General features: G+C 40.5%; 1 protein-coding gene across 1 annotated transcript; it reads right to left on the bottom strand.

The window, feature by feature from the left end:
* Window positions 1-358: 358 nt before the first annotated feature.
* LOC130845883 (lysosomal-associated transmembrane protein 4B-like) lies at window positions 359-1721 on the bottom strand. Its single transcript, XM_057723711.1, has 2 exons — window positions 616-1721; window positions 359-553 (listed from the first exon to the last, which is right to left on the bottom strand). Exon 1 carries the CDS (start codon window positions 1554-1556, stop codon window positions 876-878), a length of 681 nt encoding a protein of 226 aa, XP_057579694.1. The 5' UTR covers window positions 1557-1721; the 3' UTR covers window positions 359-553; window positions 616-875.
* Window positions 1722-22217: the final 20496 nt, after the last annotated feature.

Raw genomic sequence — 22217 nt, 5'->3', positions numbered from 1 at the left:
AGAGAAGAAAACCTTTTTTTCACACTGTTGGGTAAATACATGTCAGCAATTACACTTGACACAGGTTGATAGATGTCCTCCCTGAGTCAGCCTTGGGCAGAACACTTAGTGAAAGGGGGCTCTGGGCAGGGATGGGAAACCGGGAGAGAGGGAGAACCCGATACCACGCAGCACCAAGCCAATCAGTTCCCCTCTAACACGCCACGATGTGACCCCAGACATGGGTGTACAAGAGCAGCCACTGGGGTGGTGACTGACTGTCTTCACTGCCAGAGACTGACAAAGGGTCTCCATTTAGCCCATGGACAAAATCCTTGACCACAAACTCAAATTATCACTGAATTTAAATCATAAAGGATCTAAGGAAATTCTTGTTTTTATTTATGTGTATATGGACTCCTTACACAATTAACATTCCTCATCTCCTAAGGGTTTGTTCTATTAACTGGAATGGCCTAAGAAAAGTATTGTGTAATTGTGATTTTATTTTACACTTTCAAAAGAGAAAGGAGGGAAGGGAGAGAAAAGTGTCACAAATTCTTCAACTCTGGGGCTCAGCACGTACAACAGACTCCTTGGACAAAAGGTTCATCCAGATGGTTGGGTAGTTTCAACGCCGATTTCAACGCTGAGGGAAGACTAGGGGAGCCCACCCCACCCCACAGAAAGAACTCTACAGTTACTCTATAGTAGTGCTCTAGCTAATGCATAGGTTTCAAGCGACAGAGAGTTTCAACTTAACATCTAAAATTTTAAACTGTAGCATTTCAGCAACAAATAAGCTCAGGAGTTCATCTCAGAAGAAAAATTAAAGAACTATTGCTATGATGTGTGAAAGTCAAGCTGTGGCTCCCAGCTACGCCCCACTTCCAGGCTTAGGCAGACACGTAAGGTGGCAGCGGCTCCTTGGCAGCACCGTTCACAGTGGCTTCATCGTACGGGGGTAACAGCACCGTAGTGTCATTGCTAGTAACATAAACCAGGACATCAGAGGAGTTCCTGCCATTGATGTATCGGTAGCAGTTCCAAACACAGCTAATTAAGTAACCCTTAAAAGTCAAGATAATGCTGATAAACAGAAGAATAATAAGGACCAAACAGGTAGGATTCACTGACATGATATCATCTTTGTAAGGGAAATTAGGAGGCAGCTGTCGTATGTATTCCTGGATGGAGTTTGGATAAACAAGCACAGTGACTGCAACCAAGGTGTTTAGGGCAAAATCAAAGCTCTGGTAACAGAAGAAAGGGATGATCCAGGCTGCGTGTTGCTTGTATGCCCCATACGTAGCCATTGCACAGATCAGGATCATGAGAAGAGAAATCGCGATAGCAATGCACATGTTGGCATCATCCATGAAATCAAAGTCACCTCCAAGTTCAGAACTTGAAAAGTGATACTGATCTGGATCAGCCAGGGCACTCAACAGAATCAGCAGCACCACGGCATTGATGATCAGGTACCAGACGCCGAGCAGGATGGTGCCGGTGTGGACATGGCAGCACAGGCAGCAGCTGTTGGAGTAGAACCGCGTCCAGGGGGCCACTATCTTCATCGTCGAGCCGCCGGCGCGGGGGGCGCGATCACGCGCTCAAGTTTGCGGGAGCTTCGGACGCGTTAGCCCGGGCCCGTCAGGCGGCTGCTGCCGGCTCCTCTGCCGCTCCTGCTCCCGCGTCGGCGCCTGGCCCCGCTCCGCCGTCCGCAGGCCCTCGCTCCTCGCCTCCCCCCGCCAAATTGATTTTTAAAAAGGCTATACTAATTGATGCTTTCACTAGAGGTATTTATAGATGTGCCTCTTTCATAACTCTCTTGCCAACACCAATCATTTTTTTGTTTGACATCTGTGCCCGTTTGATAAGCAAGTGATATTTAATTGCTGTTTTAATTAGCATTTTATTATTAGTGAGGTTGAATGTTTTTCATATGAGGATCGAAGTTTTAAAATTCCTTGGAATTTTGTAAGTGGGCAGACAACACAATCATATTTATTTTTTAGAACTGTAATTTGAGTGAGAGTGTTGCAAGTGGGTGGTTGGAGGAGACTGATGTCGGGAACACCAAGAGGAGACCTTGGTGATGGTCTGCTGATGGATGATGAGGGCCTAAACCAGGCAGGTAAGCAGGAGATCTGATATCATTCCATTTCCACCTCTGACTTTTCAGGTTTCGCAATTCTATGTTACATTTTCCACTTTGAAAAATTAGCACAGCAGTAATGCCTTGACCCAATTAATCTCGTGATGTTCCCAATCTGTTTAAATTTGGGGGAGATTTTATAATTCTCCTGAGATGTCCATTTCTTCACTTCCCAGCTAGAGAATCAATAATTCAGAAAGGAATTTGGCTGTAAGATGATGGTTTTTGTCCCCCGTGACTCCTACACTGGGAAAGTGGAAAGGGATTCTGTGGATCCAAACACACTGAAGAAATACATTGATCTGCTACTGGCTTTTGCTAGTATTGGTTAGTCTCTTGGCTTTGACTTTAAAGTCCTTACATGTTGCATTTTTAAAACAGAGAAATGAAACATACATAGTTAGATTTTAGCCAAAGCAAACCCTGATGGAAAAAACAACCAGCCCTCTGTAATTCTGAACTGAATTGTAATTCCCTGTTCTCTGTAGACTTCAGATAAAAGGATTCATGTGGGATGGTAGATAGGGTGGTTTTAATTTGGATCAACTGGACTTACTGCTGGATTTTACACCAGCCATGCTGAGAGGCAGGGTCTTTGTTTTCAGCAATTATCAAACTAAGCCTAATTAAACTTGCTTGGCTTTGATGTGCTGTAATGTTTTCCATAATTTTATATTCTGAACCATTTTCATAAGTCCTTGTTTGAAATCAGGGATAGACTATGGATTCATTATATATCTGCCATGCCATGATTTCATATGTATCTAATCAGGTTTTATGATGCTTACTTTGGGTTGATAGAATTCAACATTCTTCTTCCTGTGATTTTGCAATTTGGATGCATGGAATTGTTTTTAAATAAAATATGCTAATATACTAAATACAATAGATATATGTGAAAGGAAAGTGCAAAGACTTTGAATCCTACCAATTAAACATAGATCTTAAACCATAGAATACACTCTTTTATCATGTAAAATGCAGTTGATTTCCCTTTTTGCCGTGTGGTTCTTTAAGGGGACTCTTTTTTAAAAAAGCTCATTTGGCCCAGTTGACTCCATGTATATTTCTTTTGTGTAGATAAGTTAAACAAGGTACTCCATTGTCTGTTTTATATTCACAAGTTGTTCATTACCCACTTAGTGGTGCTTCCGTTAGATCTCTCTTGCTTTATGGGTGCTAGCATAGAAGATGTGTTTTTTAAAGAGCATTTTTCTCCACTATCAAATAGAAATAATTTAAAAACACATTTACTTCATTCAGCTAGTACCCTGCTTGGGGTTCTTGTCAGCCTCCCTGTTCTGTTCTGCCTTTAAAAAGGGATGAACTGTTTTTGTTATTTTCCCCTAATTTCCTGTGGCTTTTAGCCTATTAGTTGGAATGGGCAAAGGCTAAAAAACCTGATCAATTATGTGGCATGAATTCCTCCTTCAGCCCACAGGTGAAGGGGACTTTGATATGAAGACCCTTTTAAGTATTTTTGAGCAAAGTAATGCCTCTCTCTGAGATTTGAGAGTATTATTCTTATCTGTTTCTATAAAAAAATCAGGAAAACTTGGAGCTAAATTATTATCAATATTAGAAAAACTTTGTATTGCTGGGCACATTTTGATACTATTTTTAAAAACTCTGTGTTGAAGTATAATACATATAGAGGAAAGGGCATGTATTATAAGCACACAGCTTGATGTATTTTCATAAACTGAGCACACCTGTTTAACCAGTACTCAGACCAAGAAAGAGAACATCACCAGCACCCCAGAACATCCCCCCATGCTCCTAACCAGTCATTGCTCCCCCCAACCCACCCCTAAGTAACCACTTTTCTGACATCTAACAACATCGCTTGGTTCTGCGTGCTCTTGTGCATTGCGTATTCAATACATGGATTATACAGTATGTACCCTTCAGTGTCTGCCTTCTTCCATTCAACACTATGTGTGTAAGAACTATACCACAATTTATCTATTTTACTTTTGAAGGACAGCTTTACGTGGTGGGGGTGGGGGTGGGGTGAGAAGGCACAGGAAGGGGGATCAAAAGACTTCATGTTTAATATCCTGCACCAATACCCCCATTAGCGGGAATTGTAAGCAAGCTAAATAGATTTGGTTCTACCCTCTACGTGCTTGTTCATTCTAGATAGTAAATACCTTGAGGACAGGGACCAGCTTTGTTTATCTTCCTCCTCCCTACAGAGCCTCCTACAAAGGCACTCGGGTGAAAATTGATAGGGTTCAAAACAGCTTGCCCAAATGGGGAAACAATAAAATGTAATTAAGAGGTTGTAAAACATGAGACATGAAAAAAATAGTGCAGGACCTTCCAGAAGGAGAGCTGGCTAAAGGATAGAGAAAGCGGAGGAAGATATGACATAAAACAGCATAACACAATAGTTATTTATCTTGCTATCACATAAATAAGCCTAATTAAATAGACTTTGTAGGGCTCTACCAAATCCTCTGATAAAACGTATAAATAAAACAGTGCTTTGGTTTGCAGTTTTCTTGTTCGCTGTTGCATAGTAACTTCCCCTGGTCTCCCATCTTTGATTATTTTAAATGTGTTTTATTTAATTCACATGATCTTTTTTTTTCAGTCCTCAAAGTAGAACTGAAGAAGCCAACAATTGTATAAAGTTGATGTTCATCACAGCCATGTAAATTTTTGTATTTCAGCCAGTTTGTTTTTTGTATCAGGCTTTACTGTGGATGCAAATTCTAGTTTTAAAAAATTTTTTTGTAAAACACATGATAACTTCTATTATTTTTTTCATTTCTTTTATTGACGATTGAAATTGCTCCACAATCTCAATAATCAGTACACTAATACTTGAATAATTGTGACCATGTCCTAGCAAGAGGTAGTAAGGTAATTGTAGAGCTAATATGAGTGCAATACATAAATTATTCATTCAAGCATATAGTGCCTATTTCAGTGTATTGCTGCATTCTACTAGCAAAAGCATCAAATGTTTTATTGGAGTCTCTCATTTTCATTTAAAAAATTAAGGTGGCCCATTCTTTCTGACAATTTTTACATCTTATTCTCTTTGCATTTTTTTTTCTGGTAAAATATTTATGAAAGACTATAGTCTATAGAGAATAATTAAACACTGGAAAACACTGGTAAGCCTCATTGAATAGTATTCAAATAATGTAGTATTTGGATATCCTAGTAAATTTAATGGTACTACACAGAATAACATGTTGGTATTGACAGTTTAAGAACTTAATTTGCAGGACTTCCCTGGTGGTGCAGTGGTTAAGAATTGACCTGCCAATGCAGGGGACATGAGTTTGATCCCTGGTCCAGGAAGATCACACATGCTGCAGAGCAACTAAACCCGTGCACCACAACTACTGAGCCTGCATGGTGCAACTACTGAAGCACTGAAGCCAGCTTGCCTAGAGCTCTGCAAAAGAAGCAACCACAATGAGAAGCCCGTGCACCACAACAAAGAGTAGCCCGCAATCTCCACAACTAGAGAAAGCCCAAGCACAGCAACAAAGACCCAACACAGCCAAAAAATTATAAAATAAATTTCTCTAAAAAAAAAACAAAACTTAATTTGCTCCCAAAACTTATTTCTTAGAATGTCACTTGTAGGATTTATATAATATGTTCTTTGTATTCAAACTTAGTATTAGTCATTTTGTTTGCAAGCATGATTTACTGTTGGCAGCAGGCTGGCCCCATGAGACACACTTATAACAGGGCAACTATGAGCAGACTGATGACAATTATGACCGATTCCCTTCTGCACATCCCGTCCTGGTACCCAGAAATGTCAATCTGATTGTGCCCAGCACTACCTGCTCTTGCTTTTAACTTGGTGTCAGTGGATTGCTTTGAATTGGCACCGTTTGTCTGATGATTGTTAAGCATTAATTCTCACAGGAGAAATACCATTTTCTTGACTTTTTGGACTGGCTTTTCCTAGGATTCAGAAAAAAGGCCCTAATATACTCTCAGGAAGGAGCTCTTCCTAAAGGCAGGCAGGCACACTGGCTGGGCCTTAGAATGATACCTTAGTATTCAGAGCGTTGGAGTACTTCTGAGCATAGTTGGAACCTCTCTTGGGAGTGGTCCTCCAGCTTGGCTCCTTTGGACTCTGAGTTCTGTGGAGAGAAGGAGCTGAAGTAAGGACAGAGGGGATTGTCTTCACTGTAAGCTCTGCGGCATAGTAAGTTCTATAACACTGTAGGACCAGCGGTGGGAGGTGGTGCTAGCATTTTATGAGCATCAGGAGACAGTACACATGGTATTGACATTCATATTCTCTTAGTGAGCCTCAGGGGTAGAGGCAGAAGGGAGACATTAGCTTCATGTGGGCTTGTGAGTAGCTAGGTCTGGGAGGCAGGTATCTCTACTGGATCAGAAAAGTATGAAAATGGTAGCTATCCCATTAGTATTGGGAGAATTTGCTCATTAGCATACATAAGAATCCTGGAAATTCCTAGAAATAACTAAGGAAGTTTTGAGAGACATTGGAAGTTTTGTAACAGAGGGTGAGAGAATATGACTGACTGTGAATATGATCACTGATCATTCCTGGTGGCACCATAGCAATGCGTGACTCAGGAAACTGAAAAGAACAAAACCATGCACAATAAATGACTATGGCCCTTGGCAAACAGGGCTCTCCTCTCCCTTCACTGACAAAAGACTGTAATCAGCAAGTGGCTGACCACCTTGGTGCTATCACGTGTGTTGGGTATAGAAATGCTAGAAGAGGCCATTCATGCTTCTCTGCATGGCCAGAAAAGGATCAGCTAATGCTTTCCTCAAAGGTCTGAGATGAGACTAGCAGCATTTTGAATCATTAAATGAAGTCTACGATAATGTTGAAAGAAATTCTAGGAGGAGGCTGCAAAATATTTGGGGACACGACCAAGATTTTGGTGTAACTTCTTAAAAAGAGTTGTTGCCTTGGGACTTCCCTGCTGGTCCAGTGGTTAAGACTGTACTCCCAATGCAGGGGGCCTGGGGTTCAATCCCTGGTCAGGGAACTAGATCCCACATGCTGCAACTAAGAGCCTGCATGTTGCAATTAAAAACAAACAAAAAAAAGAGTTGATGCCTCTCAAGAATTATGACAGTCTACTATGTTTTACCTTTATTTATACTTTTTTGGCTATAAGAGTCTGTTTAGAGCACAAGGCATAGTCTGTACCTTCTGACTTCATTAGAACTGTTACCAGAGATGCTGTACACAGTGTCAGCAAGATAATGGAAAACTGTTTTCAGGAATGATAGGATGATCACCTCATACAAGGTGATGTATGAGTAGCCACGTGGAAAACTTGTGTATGGTTTAATTTCCCTAAGCACTTTCTCATAGGCATTCCCCAATATTTTCCCTCCCCATTAATCTTTCAGTCTTCATCAGCTTGAAAAGAAAATGAGCTATGGAGGTAACACATTATAAACCAGAGTATATTCAATAGTCAATGACTCAAGCCATTCATACTCACATTACAGTAGGCAAGCATATAGATATAGTACCAAGCAAACATTTCACCACTGCATATGTCACCCACACATGTAAGAAGGCATGAGAGAGAAAAGCAGTTAAACCTCATGGGGCAGCAACCTCGTGGCAGCTTTTAACTCTAGTTGCAGTAAAGGAGGAGGGTGAGTGGAGACAGAGTATAATCATAGAGAAAATGGCTGGTGCATGACGGTGGAGCCTTTCAGGCTGCACTTGGAATTAAAAGCCATTACACCATCTAAGGATGTGCAGAGGCTGTGCAGAGTGAGGGCCAGTAGTACAGTCCATCAGTGTTGGAGGGGAATTACCTCCACAGCATTTCCTACATTTCTTGGTTTTGTGAAAAGCAAATGGGGACAGACATCACTAGAGCAATAAAAATGCTCTTAATATTTTTCAGGCACAAAGCAGGTAGAGTGAATTTTGAGCAGTTGCAGATGGCAACTAGGAGCACTTTGAAACTAGAAAGCAAATGGACTATTATGAGATCTGCAGGGAAAGTAGGCAGAAAGACACCTCTATACCTCAGACGCCCAAGGCAGACCCGGAGTCACTGTTGACTCCTTCAATTTCTGCCTCTTGCCTTCAAATGAATGGTTTCTAGGTTTTTTCTTTTAAGAATTATGTTGCTATGGACATTTTATACGTTTCTTGGTGCATTTTTCTATAAGATGATGGCAAATTGTTTTCAAAAGTGATTGAGCCAACATAAACACCAGACACAATGCATGAATCTTGAATTAGGGAAAAAAGTAAAAGACATATTTGGGACAATTGGGAAAATTTGAGTATGGAATGAATATTGGGTGATACTGTGAAATTATTGTTAATTTAAAAATATGAATGGTATTGGCGTTATGTTTGAAAATGTCCATTCCTTATTCTTTTTTAAAAAATAAATAAATTTATTTATTTATTTATTGCGACGTTGGGTCTCCATTGCTGCACACCGGCTTTCTCTAGTTGCAGCGTGCAGGGGCTACTCTTTGTTGTGGTATGCGGTCTTCTCATTGTGGTGGCTTCTCTTGTTGAGGAGCATGGACTCTAAGTGCGTGGGCTTCAGTAGTTGCGGCACACAGGCTCAATAGTTGTGGCTCACGGGGTTAGTTGCTCTGTGGCATGTGGGATCTTCCTGGAGCAGGGATCGAAACTGTGTCCCCTGCATTTGCAGGCGGATTCTTAACCACTGTGCCACCTAGGAAGTCCCCTTTCCTTATTCTTTAAGGTATTTAGGAGTGAAGTGACAAGATATCAATGGTTTGTTTTCTTTTTTTGATTGTTTTTTATTTTTTAAAAATGAAGTATAGTTGATTTACAATGTTGTGCCAATCTCTGCTGTACAGAAAAGTGACTCAGTTATACACACATATACATTCTTTTTAATGTTCTTTTCTATTATGGTTTATCACAGGACATTGAATGTAGTTCCCTGTGCTAGACATTAGGACCTTGTTGTTTATCCAAATGGTTCATTTTCAAGTGGCTCAGCAAAACAGTGTATATATGGAAAGAGACAGAGAGAGGAGAAGAGAGAAAAGAGAGGGGAGAGAGAGACAGACAGACAGACAGAGATATTGGGGGAGGGGAGGAAGCAAATGTGGCAAAACGTTGGTGGACCATTTACATATGTTTGAAATTTTTCAAAATAAAAGGTTGTGAGAAGGAAAGAAAAAAAATGTTTTAAATAGTTATGGTCCAGTTAGGAAAATAGAAACCACTCTAGGTATTTCAGACAGTGGGGTGTTAATACCAGGAATTGATTTCAAAGGCATTGGAAGGGGTAGAAGAGCAAAAGGAAGGAGGTGGGACTGGAGGACCAAAAGGGAAGAATCAGTGATATGCAGAGATCCGAAGATGCAGGTGCCCTGGAGCTCAGCCCACAAGCCAGTGCTGGCTGAGGTGAGACACTTTTGCAGTTGGTTCTGGATCCACTGAGGAGGCACTACCTCGAGCAGAGCTGGAACTGCTGAAAGCAGTGCTGCCTTGGCCCAGGCTGTCCAAATCATCTCCCCTCCTTGTCACTATAGCTTCATCAGTAACTGCCACCAAGGGCCAGGGCCAGAAGCAGGAAGCTTCCCTCTTCCTCCTGCCTTCTGTTCTCCACCACCATTCTACTACCTTCTGTTTTCTGGTTGCTCTTTCTTGTCCTTCGGGCTCCGTTTCATCCTTGTCATCAAGACCACTGTGTCCCTGCCTCTCCTCTTCCCACTAAACACACTGCTCCCAGGGTGACCTCATCACAGCACCATTTCTTTTCTTTTCTTTAAAAAAAAAATTTTTTTTGGAGTATGGTTAATTTACAATGTTGTGTTAGTTTCAGGTGTACAGCAAAGTGAATCAGTTATACATATATATGTTATACATATACATATATCCACTCTTTTTTCTTTTTTTTAGAATCTTTTCCCATATAGGTCATTACAAAGTATTGAGTAGAGTTCCCTGTGCTCTACAATAGGTTCTTATTAGTTATCTGTTTTATATATAGTAGTGTGTATATGTCAATCCCAGTCTCCCAACTTATCCTTCCCCCTCTTTATCCCCTGGTAACCATAAGTTTGTTTTCTACATCTGTGACTCTAATTCTGTTTTGTAAATAAGTTCATTTGTACCTGTTTTTTAGATTCCACATATAAGCAATATCATACGATATTTGTCTTTCTGTTTCTGATTTACTTCACTCAGTATGACAATCTCTAGGTCCATCCATGTTGCTGTAAATGCACAGCACCATTTCTAATAGCAAAAACATGATTCTGAAACAACTCAAAGGTTCAACAGTACAACATAGGATAAATATAGGTTATTCCTTCGGTGAAATACTATGCACCATTTGGTGAAAACTGCATTGCACATCTGTTGACACAGAGAGATGTTTATGGTATTGTTTAGTTAGTAAACCACGTTATAATATTGCATATATAATGTGGTCTCATTTGTGTAAAAAAATAGATAAATGTAAGTGATACTTGAATGAACGTTCACCAAAATATTAATAGTATTTATCCCTGGGTGGCAGAATTATTTGCGATTTGAGCATTATTTCTGCTTGTCAACAATTTCTAGTTTTTCTACAAGGAACATATATTTCTAGTGAAATGAAAAAGAAATATACGATGTATGAAAAAAGTTCTCTTAGGAGATGAATCCCAATTCAGCCAGTTGACTGCATAAAACTCTGCGATAAATATTTAACCAATCATTTCAGGTGCAGAGTCAGCTCTGTTCAGGGGAAGAGCCCATGTTCAGTTACCTATCAGTCTTTAAAGACAGATTTTTAAAAATTTTCATAGAAGCCCACTTCTCTTTTTTCTCTCTCTTTTTTTTTTCCTGGAAACTTGTGCTTCAGAACAGTAATAAACAGATAAATGATCAGACCTTGAATACGGCATTATTTTATTGCTGCAATTATTGTAAGGACCAACCTCACAGTAGAGTGTGGGATGCATTCAACCCATGGGAAGGCACAAGACACCAAAGCTCTCACTCTGAACTGCTTGTCCTGCCCCTGGACATATGGAACGGGTACCAGAGCTTAAACACTTAGATGAATGTTCTTGAAGCTGTGTGTTCAATGATATTATTATTCAAGGCTGTTTGGGGGAAGTCTTTTTTTGATCAGTAATAGTGGCAGTCATCACTTATTTCCTATGAGAGTTGAGGACTAGCTCTCTTATGTTGCTGCTATCTTCCAAATATAGTCATAGCAGCATTTTTAGTTTAAAATTAAAGCCTTCACATTACATGTCTATGTAAATATTATGTCCTGTAGGATCTATTACTCTACTATTATAACATTTCCTTTCATGTACAGTTTCTTTTGCTTTTACTAGAGGTATAATAGTTATTCATCTTGCAGTGTTTTCCTTATAATAATTTTCTATTTCTTAAAATTAAAACTCCATAAAAAAATAGTGGCAGTAATTTGGTAAGCATGGGCTCTGTGTGAATTTTCTATATGCATTTTCTAATTTTATCCATCCTATGAGATCGGTGACAATCTGATTTTTACTGAGGAGACAGGCTAGGAGAGGTCAAGCTCCTTGCTCAAGGTCAACTAGTAAGTGGCAAAACAGATTTCAGACCCTTTGTTCCTGTCTTCAAATCGGGTGTGGATACTTGTCCATGCTGTGTCTAGATCCACACAATCTACAATCTAGCCTGTGTCTTTATGGCCAACCATGTTTTGACCTAAAACATTAGTGCCCAGTTTAATCACCTGCTTTATGCTCCATGTTCTGCTCAGAAAGACTTCAGCGTTGAAGAGTTGCCATCAGAGGTAATAATGAAAAGAATGAAAAGAATGTACATCAGCGAATTCCCTGGCAGTCCAGTGGTTAGGACTCCACGCTTCCATGGGTTTGATCCCTGGTCGGGGAACTAAGATCTTGCAAGCCTCAAGGCACGGCCAAAAAAAAAAAAAAAAAAAAATGCACATCAGGTTCTGCAGACCTGAATCTTCGAAGAAGCATCCCCAAGATGAAATGAAGAACAGCCAACCATCAGAACTGCTGTTTAACCTGCTAAGAAATAGCTGTGAAGAAGATCACCTATTTGAACAAGTAATTTCAGGTCTTCTTGTGAAAGACAATACACTATTTTCTTTAACATTCTATCACTTTTGAAACTAACATGACATTGTAACTCAACTATACTTCACTTAAACTCAACCCCCCCCCCATTCTATCATTTTGAGAGCCTGAATGGAGTTTTTTTTTAAAACCCACAGCTTTGAGTCAGAGATATTGGGCTCTGTCCCCTAGCAGCTGTGTGATCTTGGGCTTGTCACTTACTTTTTTTGAGTCTCCATTTTACCACCTTTGAAGTGGGTCTTATACCAACCTCATTACGTTGTTCCGAGGATTAATGCTGGGACACCCGGTCTCTCTCACCTGGCCTATGGAGTCATTTCACATGGAGCACGAGCACGGAGAGTTCCTCCCACTGTAAAGTAGTTTTGATCATCTACGGCTGATTAAATCACAGAGGTAGTATCTTTCAATGCAAGTTTTATATATGAAATGAAGCGTCAAGTTAACAGCTGAGGAAAACAGTAGGCTTATGTTTTTCCGCATGATAAACCGTGAAGAAATGCCAGCTTTCCAGCCCCTCCAGGAGGATGGTGTGCCTGGAAAACGCCACGGACACGCAGAATCTTCTTTAAGACACGGTGTTGCTCTGACTGAGGAATGCAATGCTACAGATCATCCAGAAACTTGCTTGAACCTGTAGCTAAACTCTAAAATAGCCAGGTCTGTTCAGTTCAGCACTCGCACAGGAATCCATTATATGCCAGACACTGGGTATCATAGGTTCAGAAATAAATAAGACCACTGCCCCCACCAGAGTCTTCAGTCTAGGGGGTGACAGAGGCACAGGCAGATCCCTTTAATTGTCTGTGGCAGAGGAGGACAAGACTGCCCAGGATGTGCTGGGGGCCCAGAGAAGAGGTGTTGAACTGATTTGCATACAAAGAATGGGGCTGGCAAAGACAACATTATCAACAACAATACAAACCTCAATGAAGCTCCCAAGTGGGCTTCAAGAATATAAGACAGACATAAAATGGGGAGCAAAGATTACTAATTTCTCCAGAGAGTTAGCCCCATCCCCACAGTGGTCTCCCACATAGGTGTCAAAGCCGCTGCTCGGCCAACACAGCGCAAGGGCACAGCTCTGGGGATCTGAGGAGGAGAATGAGTGCTTCACTTCCTCTGCAGTACCTGCTATGAGACAGACCCTGGAGGGGAAAAGTGAGCAAGCCATGGCCTGCCTTCCAGAAGCTAACAGTCTAGTGGAGTAAAATAGTTCCCTAGAGCTGCCATGATATATTACAAGCTGGATGGCTTAAAAACACAGAAATTTATTCCCTTACCGTTCTGGAGGCTAGAAGTCCAACAGGGTGTCTGCAGGGCCATGCTCCCTCTGAGACTCTGGGGGAGATCCTTCTTGCCCGTTCTTAGCTTCCAGTGTGGGCCAGCAATCCTTGGCGTTCCTTGGCTTGAGCTGCATCACTGCAGTCTGCCTCCATCGGTCCATGGCTTTCTCCCCCAGTGTCTTCACATCATCTTCCCAAGAGAACACTAGTCCAATTGGATCAAGAGCCCACCATACTCCAGTATGACTTCATCTTAACTAATTACATCTGCAGAAACCCTATTTCCAAAGAAAGCCACATTCTGAGGTGCTAGGGATTAGGAATTCAATATATCTTTGAGAAACATAATTCAACTTTTAACAGGGAAGTAAGATGAACGCACAAGTATGAGGACGTGTCATCACTCCTCCAGAGCCCTGCTTCTCCCCTCCCTCTCTGTGCCCCTTCTCCAGTTTCTGTGTGCCTGCAGGTGCTTTGCCTACATCTTCAGAGCTGCCTGCCTGGGGGTTCATCTCCCCCAGAGAAGCCCTGAGTCCCTTGGCCTGAGAGGAACAAACCCAAGTTAATTTAGACTCCACAGCTCCCTGGGGATGAGGTTAAGGCTGGGACTTTGCCTGAAATTACACCTTGTGTGGCTTCTTCTTTCCTCTCCCATCCCCCCATTCCTTTCCTTAATAAACCAAGTGCAGCTGAGTCCTCATCTAGGGGTCTGCTTCTGGGGAATCCAACCTATGACAGTAATTAAGTGTAACACGGGACAGAATAGAGCCAGGCCAAAGTGCCAAGGGGCTTCAGGGGAAGGAGGGAAAGAACATATTTGGATGAAGGAATCAGGAGATTGGCTGGTAAATGGGGTGAATAATGCCTAAATTACAGGGCTGATCTGAGATGCAAATGAGCAAAACATATATGAAGACCATCCTGGCACATAGTAGGTGCTCAACTAATGTTAGTTCCAGTTCTTCCTTTCAAAGGAAGGATGTTGCGGATGGACCTGGAGAGCACAGAGAGTTTGGCAGGTGGAGGAAGAGGGAGCACAGAGAGGATTTTGTGCTTTTTAGAAGGGAAGTAGCCTACCTGAGGTCAGCATGGCATCCCCACCCCCTAGCATTTGGAAGAACCACCAAACAGCTTCCAGTGACCTCTCCAAATGCATTTCTCTTGTTGGATCTGGGAAGCCAGAGATGAGAATACAGGGATCTGGGGGGAGGGATTTTCCTCTATTTTTAGGGAGGATGGTTCCCTACAGTTGTACTATTAAGATTCACCCTGCTGTGTGATGAAAAGAGCATTGGTGTAGAAAGGGAAAGGCCTGGGATCCTGCCCTGCTCCATAATGCTGCTTACCTCTTGGTAAGGAGGAGGTGGGGCTACCTGCCTTCTCTCATGTTCTGAGATCTTTGGTGAACTCTGCTCTTGTGACTGAGCTGGACCTTGATGTACATAGTAGAAATATTGCCCTGATAGCCCTTTTGTCTGGTGGAGAGCACTATATCACCTTTTGAAAAATTATTATGTTCTATCAAGTTTGTCTTCCAACTTTTGCTCCCTCTGTTTTCCCCTACCCACATTTTGGCACCTCCTTGCCCTCCTCTTTAACCCCCTCCTCCAGTTGGAACCAAGAATAATCATCTAGAATTGCTAATCAATGGTTGATTACTCTTTAGGGTGAAGGAATTTAGGTTAACTTGTTACCTATTCTAGACATTTGAAAGTAAAATCTTCTGACGCTGCGTGCTTCCTCTTTTTTTTTTTTTTAAATTTATCTGTTTATTTATTTATTGGCCTCATTGGGTCTTTGATGCTGCACACAGGCTTTCTCTAGTTGCGGTGAGTGGGGGCCACTCTTCATTGTGGTGTCTGGCCTCCTCATTGCAGTGACTTCTCATTGCGGAGCACAGGCTCTAGGCACATGGGCTTCAGTAGTTGCAGCACATGGGCTCAATGGTTGTGGCTCATGGGCTCTAAAGCACAGGCTCAATAGTTGTGGCACCTGGGCTTAGTTGCTCCGTGGCACGTGGGATCTTCCTGGCCCAGGGCTCGAACCTGTGTCCCCTGCACTGGCAGGCGGATTCTCAACCACTGCGCCACCTAAAAAGTCCCTGTGTGCTTCCTCTTTAAGGGATTTAAAGTATTCACAAGCAGGCAGGAACATCCTTTATTTTAATTCAGGAGATTTGCCATTATTTCTAAAAATCACTCTTTGATGCTCATCAGAGAAAACTGAGGTTGCACCATGCTTCAGCCTACTGGGACTGCTGGAGCTGGGAGAGGCAGGATGGGCTCCATTCACCTGCTCTCCTCTGTGCAGAGGCTGTGAGTTGCTGTACCTTTGATGGTCTGGAGCCCAGACACCTGCTGGTGGGGGAGCAAGTGCTGGGGCTCTAGAACGCAGCTCCCATCTTGCTTGGGCTTGAGATGGCTGGCAACCCTCTCCCTCTGAAGCCTCCCTGACCCAAGCCCTGCTCTTTGTCTGATATTGGGGAGAGAGCCCAGCCTTTTTCACCATCTCTACACTCTCTGATTCCAGGAATGCAGAGAGAGGCTTTCTGGACTCTCTCTCCCTCTCCATGCAACTGAAGTTGGGAGAAAGTTCTCTCAGTTTCTGAGGAGGCCACCCATGTAGCCTCCTGGACCCAAGTTTCTGCTGCTCCAAGCCCTGTGCCACTCAGGACACCACGGAGAGGAAGAAGAGAGCCTCTGACTCTGCTGTTTAGGGACATCTCAGTTGGGCTCCTGGAAGGCCACACTGCCCGGGAGCTGAATTCTGTATCTTGTATGAGAAAATGTTCTCAATATTGATGCTGACTGTAGTGGCAATAAAGTAATGAGATAACAATTATAAAAATATGTACTGAGTGGAAAAATAATCTTACTCATGGCCATTTACATTAGTATCATTCAGGTTACACCAAAATGCCCATAGAGATAATACTTAGGTATACATAATTTTTTCTGGAATCAGATACCTTATTTATTTGTTTTATCTTTATTGAAGTATAATTGATGTACAATATTATATGTTACAAGTGTCAATATAGTGATTCACAATTTTCAAGTGTTATACTCCATTAATAGTTATTATAAAATATTGGCTATATTCCCCGTGTTGTACAATATATTCTTCTAGTTTATTTTATACCTCATAGTTTGTACCTCTTAATCCCCTATCCCTATATTGCTCGCTGCCCCCTTCCCTCTCCCCACTGGTAACAACTACTTTGTTCTCCATATCTGTGAGTCTGCTTCTTGTTTGTTATATTCACTAGTTTTTTGTGTTTTTTAGATTCTACGTATAAATGATAACATACAGTATTTGTCTTCCTCTGTCTGAGTTATTTCATTTAGCATCATACCCTCCAGGTCCATCTATGTTGTTGCAAATGGCAAAATTTTGTTCTTTTTTACGGCTGAGTAGTATGGCATTATATACACACACACACAGACACACAGACACACACACATATATATATGCCACAACTTCTTTATCTATTCATCTGTTGATGGACACTTAGGTTGCTTCTATATTTGGGCAATTTGAAATAATGCTGCTATGAACACTGAGGTGCATGTATCTTTTTAAAGTAGTGTTTTTGTTTTCTTCAAATACATACCCAGGAATGGAATCACTGGGTCGTATGTTAGTTCTCTTTTTAGTTTTTTGAGAAAACTCCATACTGTTTTCTATAGTGGCTGCACCAATTTACATTTCCACCAACAGTGTACAAGGGTTCCCTTTTCTCCGCATCCTTGCCAACATATGTTATTTGTGTCATTCTGACAGGTGTGAGGTGGTATCTCATTATGGTTTTAATATACATTTCTCTGATGATTAACAGTGTTGAGCATCTTTTTGTTGTGCCTGTGGCCATCTGTATGTCTTTTTTGGAAAAATGTCTCTTCATATCTACTGCTTATTTTTTAATCAGGTTGTTTGGTTTTTTGATGTTGAGTTGTATGAGCTGTTTATATATGTTGGGTATTAACCCCTTACCGGTCATGTCATTTGCAAATATTTTCTCCCATTCATTAGGTTGTCTTTTTGTTTTGTTGATTTCCTTTGCTGTGCAAAAGCTTTTACTTTTAATTAGGTCCCATGTGCTTATTTTTGCTTTTATTTCCTTTGCTTTAGGAGACAGATCCAGAAAAACATTGTTATGATTTATATCAAAAAGTATTCTGCTTATGTTTTTCCAGGAGTTTTATGGTTTCTGGTCTTATGTTTAGGTCTTTAATCCATTTTGAGTTTATTTTTGTGCATGGTGTTAGAGAATGTTCTAATTTCATCCTTTTACATGTAGCTGCCCAGTTTTCCCAGCACCACTTGTTGAAGAGACTATCTTTTCTCCATTGTATATTCTTGCCTCCTTTGTCATAGGTTAATTGACCATAAGTGCATGGGTTTATTTCTGGGCTCTCTATTCGGTTTCATTGATCTATGTGTCTGTTTTTGTGCCAGTACTATACTGTTTTGATTACTGTAGTTTTGTAGTTTAGTCTGAAGTCAGGGAGCATGTTTCCTCCAACTCTTCCTTTTAAAGATTGTTTTGGCTGTTTGTAGTCTTTTGTGTTTCCATAAAATTTTTAAAATTATTTGTTCCAGTTCTGTGAAAAGTGCCCTTGGTATTTTGATAGGGATTGCATTGAATATGTAGATTGCCTTGGGTAGTATGGTCATTTTAACAATATTAATTCTTCCCACCCATGGACACGGTATATCTTCCCATCTGTTTGTGTCATCTTCAGTTTATTTCATTAGTGTCTTAGTTTTCTGAGTACAGGTCTTTTACCTCCATAGGTTAGTTTTATTTCTATTTACAAGTGTGTTTATACATATATATATATATATATATATATATATATTTATTTATTGGCTGCATTTGTTCTTCATTGCTGCATGTGAGCTTTCTCTAGTTACGGTGAATGGGGGCTACTCTTCATTGTGGTGCATGGGCTTCTCATTGTGGTGGCTTCTCTTGTTGCAGAGCACAGGATCTAGGTGCGTGGGCTTCAGTAGTTGTGGCACATGGGCTCAATAGTTGTGGCTCATGGGCTCTAGAGCACAGGCTCAGTAGTTATGGCACACAGGCTTAGTTGCTCTGAGGCAAGTGGGATCTTCCCAGACCAGGGCTCTAACCTGTGTCCCCTGCATTGGCAGGCAGATTCTTAACCACTGCACCACCAGGGAAGTCCCTCAATTTGGTTTTAAGAGTCCTTTTTAAAAAAAAAAAATTAATTAATTAATTAATTAATTAATTTATTGGCTGCATTGGGTCTTCATTGCTGCACATGGACTTTCTCTAGCTGCGGTGAGTGAGGGCTACTCTTCATTGTGGTGCATGGGCTCCTCATTGTGTTGGCTTCTCTTGTTGCAGAGCACAGGCTCTAGGCGCACAGACTTCAGTAGTTGTGGCACATGGGCTTAGTTGCTCCATGGCATGTGGGATCTTCCTGGAGCAGGGATTGAACCTGTGTCCCCTGCGCTGGCAGGCAGATTATTAACCACTCTGCCACCATTCTGGAGTCTGGGAAGTCCAAGATCTTGGCATGCCCAGATTTGGGGTCTGATTAGGGCCTACTTCCTCATAGAAGGCACCTTCTCTCTGTGTCCTCACATGGTGGAAGGGCTATTTATAGATATATTTTAAGTGTTTGGATTAATGTGATTTATACTTAACTCTGTATATAGACTCCTCAGCTTTCTGTTGCTATTGAATTCTTTCTTCTAGGTTCATTGAAGTATAATTTATATACAACAACAATCCCTCAAGATACAGAGCATTTTTATCACCCAAAAAATGGTGATAAATTTTTTATCACTTAACTATAAATTCTGCTGCTTTGTAATTAAGCCCCTTCCCCTATCCCTGGCCCAAGGCAACCATGATCTGCTTTCTGTCACAATAATTTACCTTTTCTAGGATTTTGTATAGTTAGAATCATACAGTTTTTAGTTTTTGTGTTTCATTTATTTTATTGATATTTAGTAGAAACTTTTTGCAACTCAGCCATGTTGTATGATTTAATAATATTTCCTTTTTATTTCTAAGTAATAGTTCATTTTATGGATGTATTACAATGTATTTAATGTAGTTAATCCATGTATCAGTTGGTGGATATTTGGGTTGCTTCCAGTTTGGGGGCAACTATGAGCAATGCAGATACATACATTCATGTACATGTCTTTCTGTGAGTATATGTTTTCATTTCTGTTGCGTAGATACAGGGCGGCTTCATGGGTGTGCACCATGGGCATAGGTTCTCAGAAGGGCCCTGCACTTGGTTTAGTATTCTGCTTTGCTATCTTGAGGAGTTGTACTGTTTTGCATCCCCACCAGCAATGTACAAGAGTTCCAGTTGCTCTGCATCTTCATCAGTTTCTACTGCTTTCTACCATAGGCATCTCTTCAAACCTTTAAAACTAGAGGAGGAGTTAGTATGTTACAGGGTCTTAATGATCATCCATGAACAGCTCCTACCCTCCATGTCTCCTTTGGACTTGGGCTTCCATGAGTTAATCAGACAGTAAATAAACTGGTGGAATAGGAGTACAGAATTCACAGAATCATGAAGTTTTATAATCATGGTCCTCTCTTTGTTCTCAAGCTGACATTGTTATGTTGTCTAATATCAACAGTTCCCCTTTGGAATTTAGGCACAGAAATGTTTTCCAAGCAAATAGATTGAGAGAATTATATTGCATTAAAAAAAAATTTCAATTAGTATGATATTTTATTTTAAATTTTATTGGAGTATAGTTGATTTACAATGTTGTGTTAGTTTCAGGTGTACAGCAAAGTGAATCAGTTATACATATACACATATCCACTCTCTTTTAGATTCTTTTCCCATATAGGCCATTGAGTAGAGTTCCCTGTGCTCTACAGTAGGTCCTTATTAGTTATCTATTTTATATATAGTAGTGTGAGTATGTCAATCCAGCCTTCCAATTTATCCTCCCCACCCCCCTCCCATACCCTCTAGTAATTGTGATCAACAGCAACTTTGGAAAAAGTTATTTGAGTTGTCCTATGAGAATGATGTATGTTTGCCATATGGCTCTTGCCTTTTAATTTAATAAATAAACATAGAGTTAAACAGATAGCCCCTTTTCAAGTACAAGCTCTCCAACAATGGAGTCAGCACCAGACTGTGTTTACTACATTCTTTGTGACAGAATCATATTCATTAAGAATAAAGACTTCCTGAAATCCAGATGCTTCACATATAATTCTTTACCCATATCTAAAAGTCAGCTATTCTGCTAGAGAAGAAAATAGATTGATATGACATCCTGTGCTCTTCAAAAACCACATTTGCTTCAGTCACACTGTGATTTTCTAAGTATTTCCATAAAGCAACAAAAATATAATTTATAAAATGAGCCATTTCTTCTTAAGAAAAGATGAATTCCTACATTTTTCTCTATTTTCTGTGATTTCTTAAAATACCATAATAGAAATACTTCAGTTCTCCCAGTGTCATTCTGGCTTGCACTTTTGGACACATTTTAAGTGCAGCAAAGCTGTCTCAAAATAACAATGAATGAACTTAATAGATAGACCCACATAAAGAAAATGCTGTAATTCACAGAAGCAGAAAAAGAGAAAAGAAGAAATGGAGAGACCTATCACTTTCATGGATAGGAAACCTGAAGATGTTTATTTTCTCCAGTTTATGACATAAATATAAAAAGATGCCAATCAAAACCCCAAAGGATTTGGGGGAGCGATTAACAAACTTATTCAAAATCTGTCAACAGGAATGATAGGGAGAAGAAGCAAAATAATTTTGAAAAAAGAATACTAACAGGGGACTACTTACTTACCTTATTAAATGTCAAAATATTTTATAGAAAGTGCTTGGTCTCATGGAGAAACCTCTCTCTTTTTGTTTATCTGACCATACAAGGTTTAATAAAGGCAATAATAAATATTTGAGCAGAAATGTGGGGAAATAGGTATATATTTTTTACTTTTGAACATTTCAATAAGGGAAATCTAAACCACAGCCTGTTTTGCTTGGGCTGAGGGTTTTTCCCACAAGGGTCAAATTCATTCCAATACTATCCTGTGTAGACATCATCCTTTCCTTTAGGACGGTCTCTACTGACTGCCTGAAAGTGACATGGAGCTTTTAATATTAATAAAGGGTCTTAATATCTTTCCATTAGTGAATTCCTTATAATGCAAGGATGTTCTGATTGGTTCCAAGAGCAGATGGATACTGAGAGCATTTAATGATTGAAAAATAAGTGTATTGTTGATACCTAGATTAACAGACAGACAGTGAATCATAAGAGCTGCGTCCATAAGCATCCTTCATAATTTCTGGCTACTCATTTTCATATTAACTAGAATGAATTTCTTTTAAAATATAATAAGACAGAGATGAGAGGGGAAAATTGACTTATTGATAGAAGGGAAACAATTCCTCCCCACTAAAGAATTATGTAGGTTTTTAATTTAAAGTTCCAGTAGATGACTAATGTTGATATTTCCCTAGAGTGACCTTGATTGGAATTTTTCCCCTAGTCTGAGATGGCCAGAAAAAGACAGAAGTACATTTTTCATAGCCCCATACTGGCTGCTCTCATCCCTCCTCACTTTCCATCTCATTTTGCTGGTTGGGTCCAGGGTTCCGTGCTCCAAATAAGGCTGACTCCAAATAAGGACTGGCAGCTTGCCCTGGACAAGAGTGACTCAGCAC

Source organism: Hippopotamus amphibius, chromosome 2 (genome assembly GCF_030028045.1).
Source record: "Hippopotamus amphibius kiboko isolate mHipAmp2 chromosome 2, mHipAmp2.hap2, whole genome shotgun sequence".
Classification (NCBI taxonomy): domain Eukaryota; kingdom Metazoa; phylum Chordata; class Mammalia; order Artiodactyla; family Hippopotamidae; genus Hippopotamus; species Hippopotamus amphibius.
The sequence above is the reverse complement of the archived record's forward strand: the minus strand, read 5'-3'. Positions and strand labels throughout refer to the sequence as shown.

Coding starts and splice junctions, on each gene's coding strand:
- LOC130845883 (XM_057723711.1), bottom strand. CDS start 1,556: ATGAAGATAGTGGCCCCCTGGACGCGGTTCTACTCCAACAGCTGCTGC.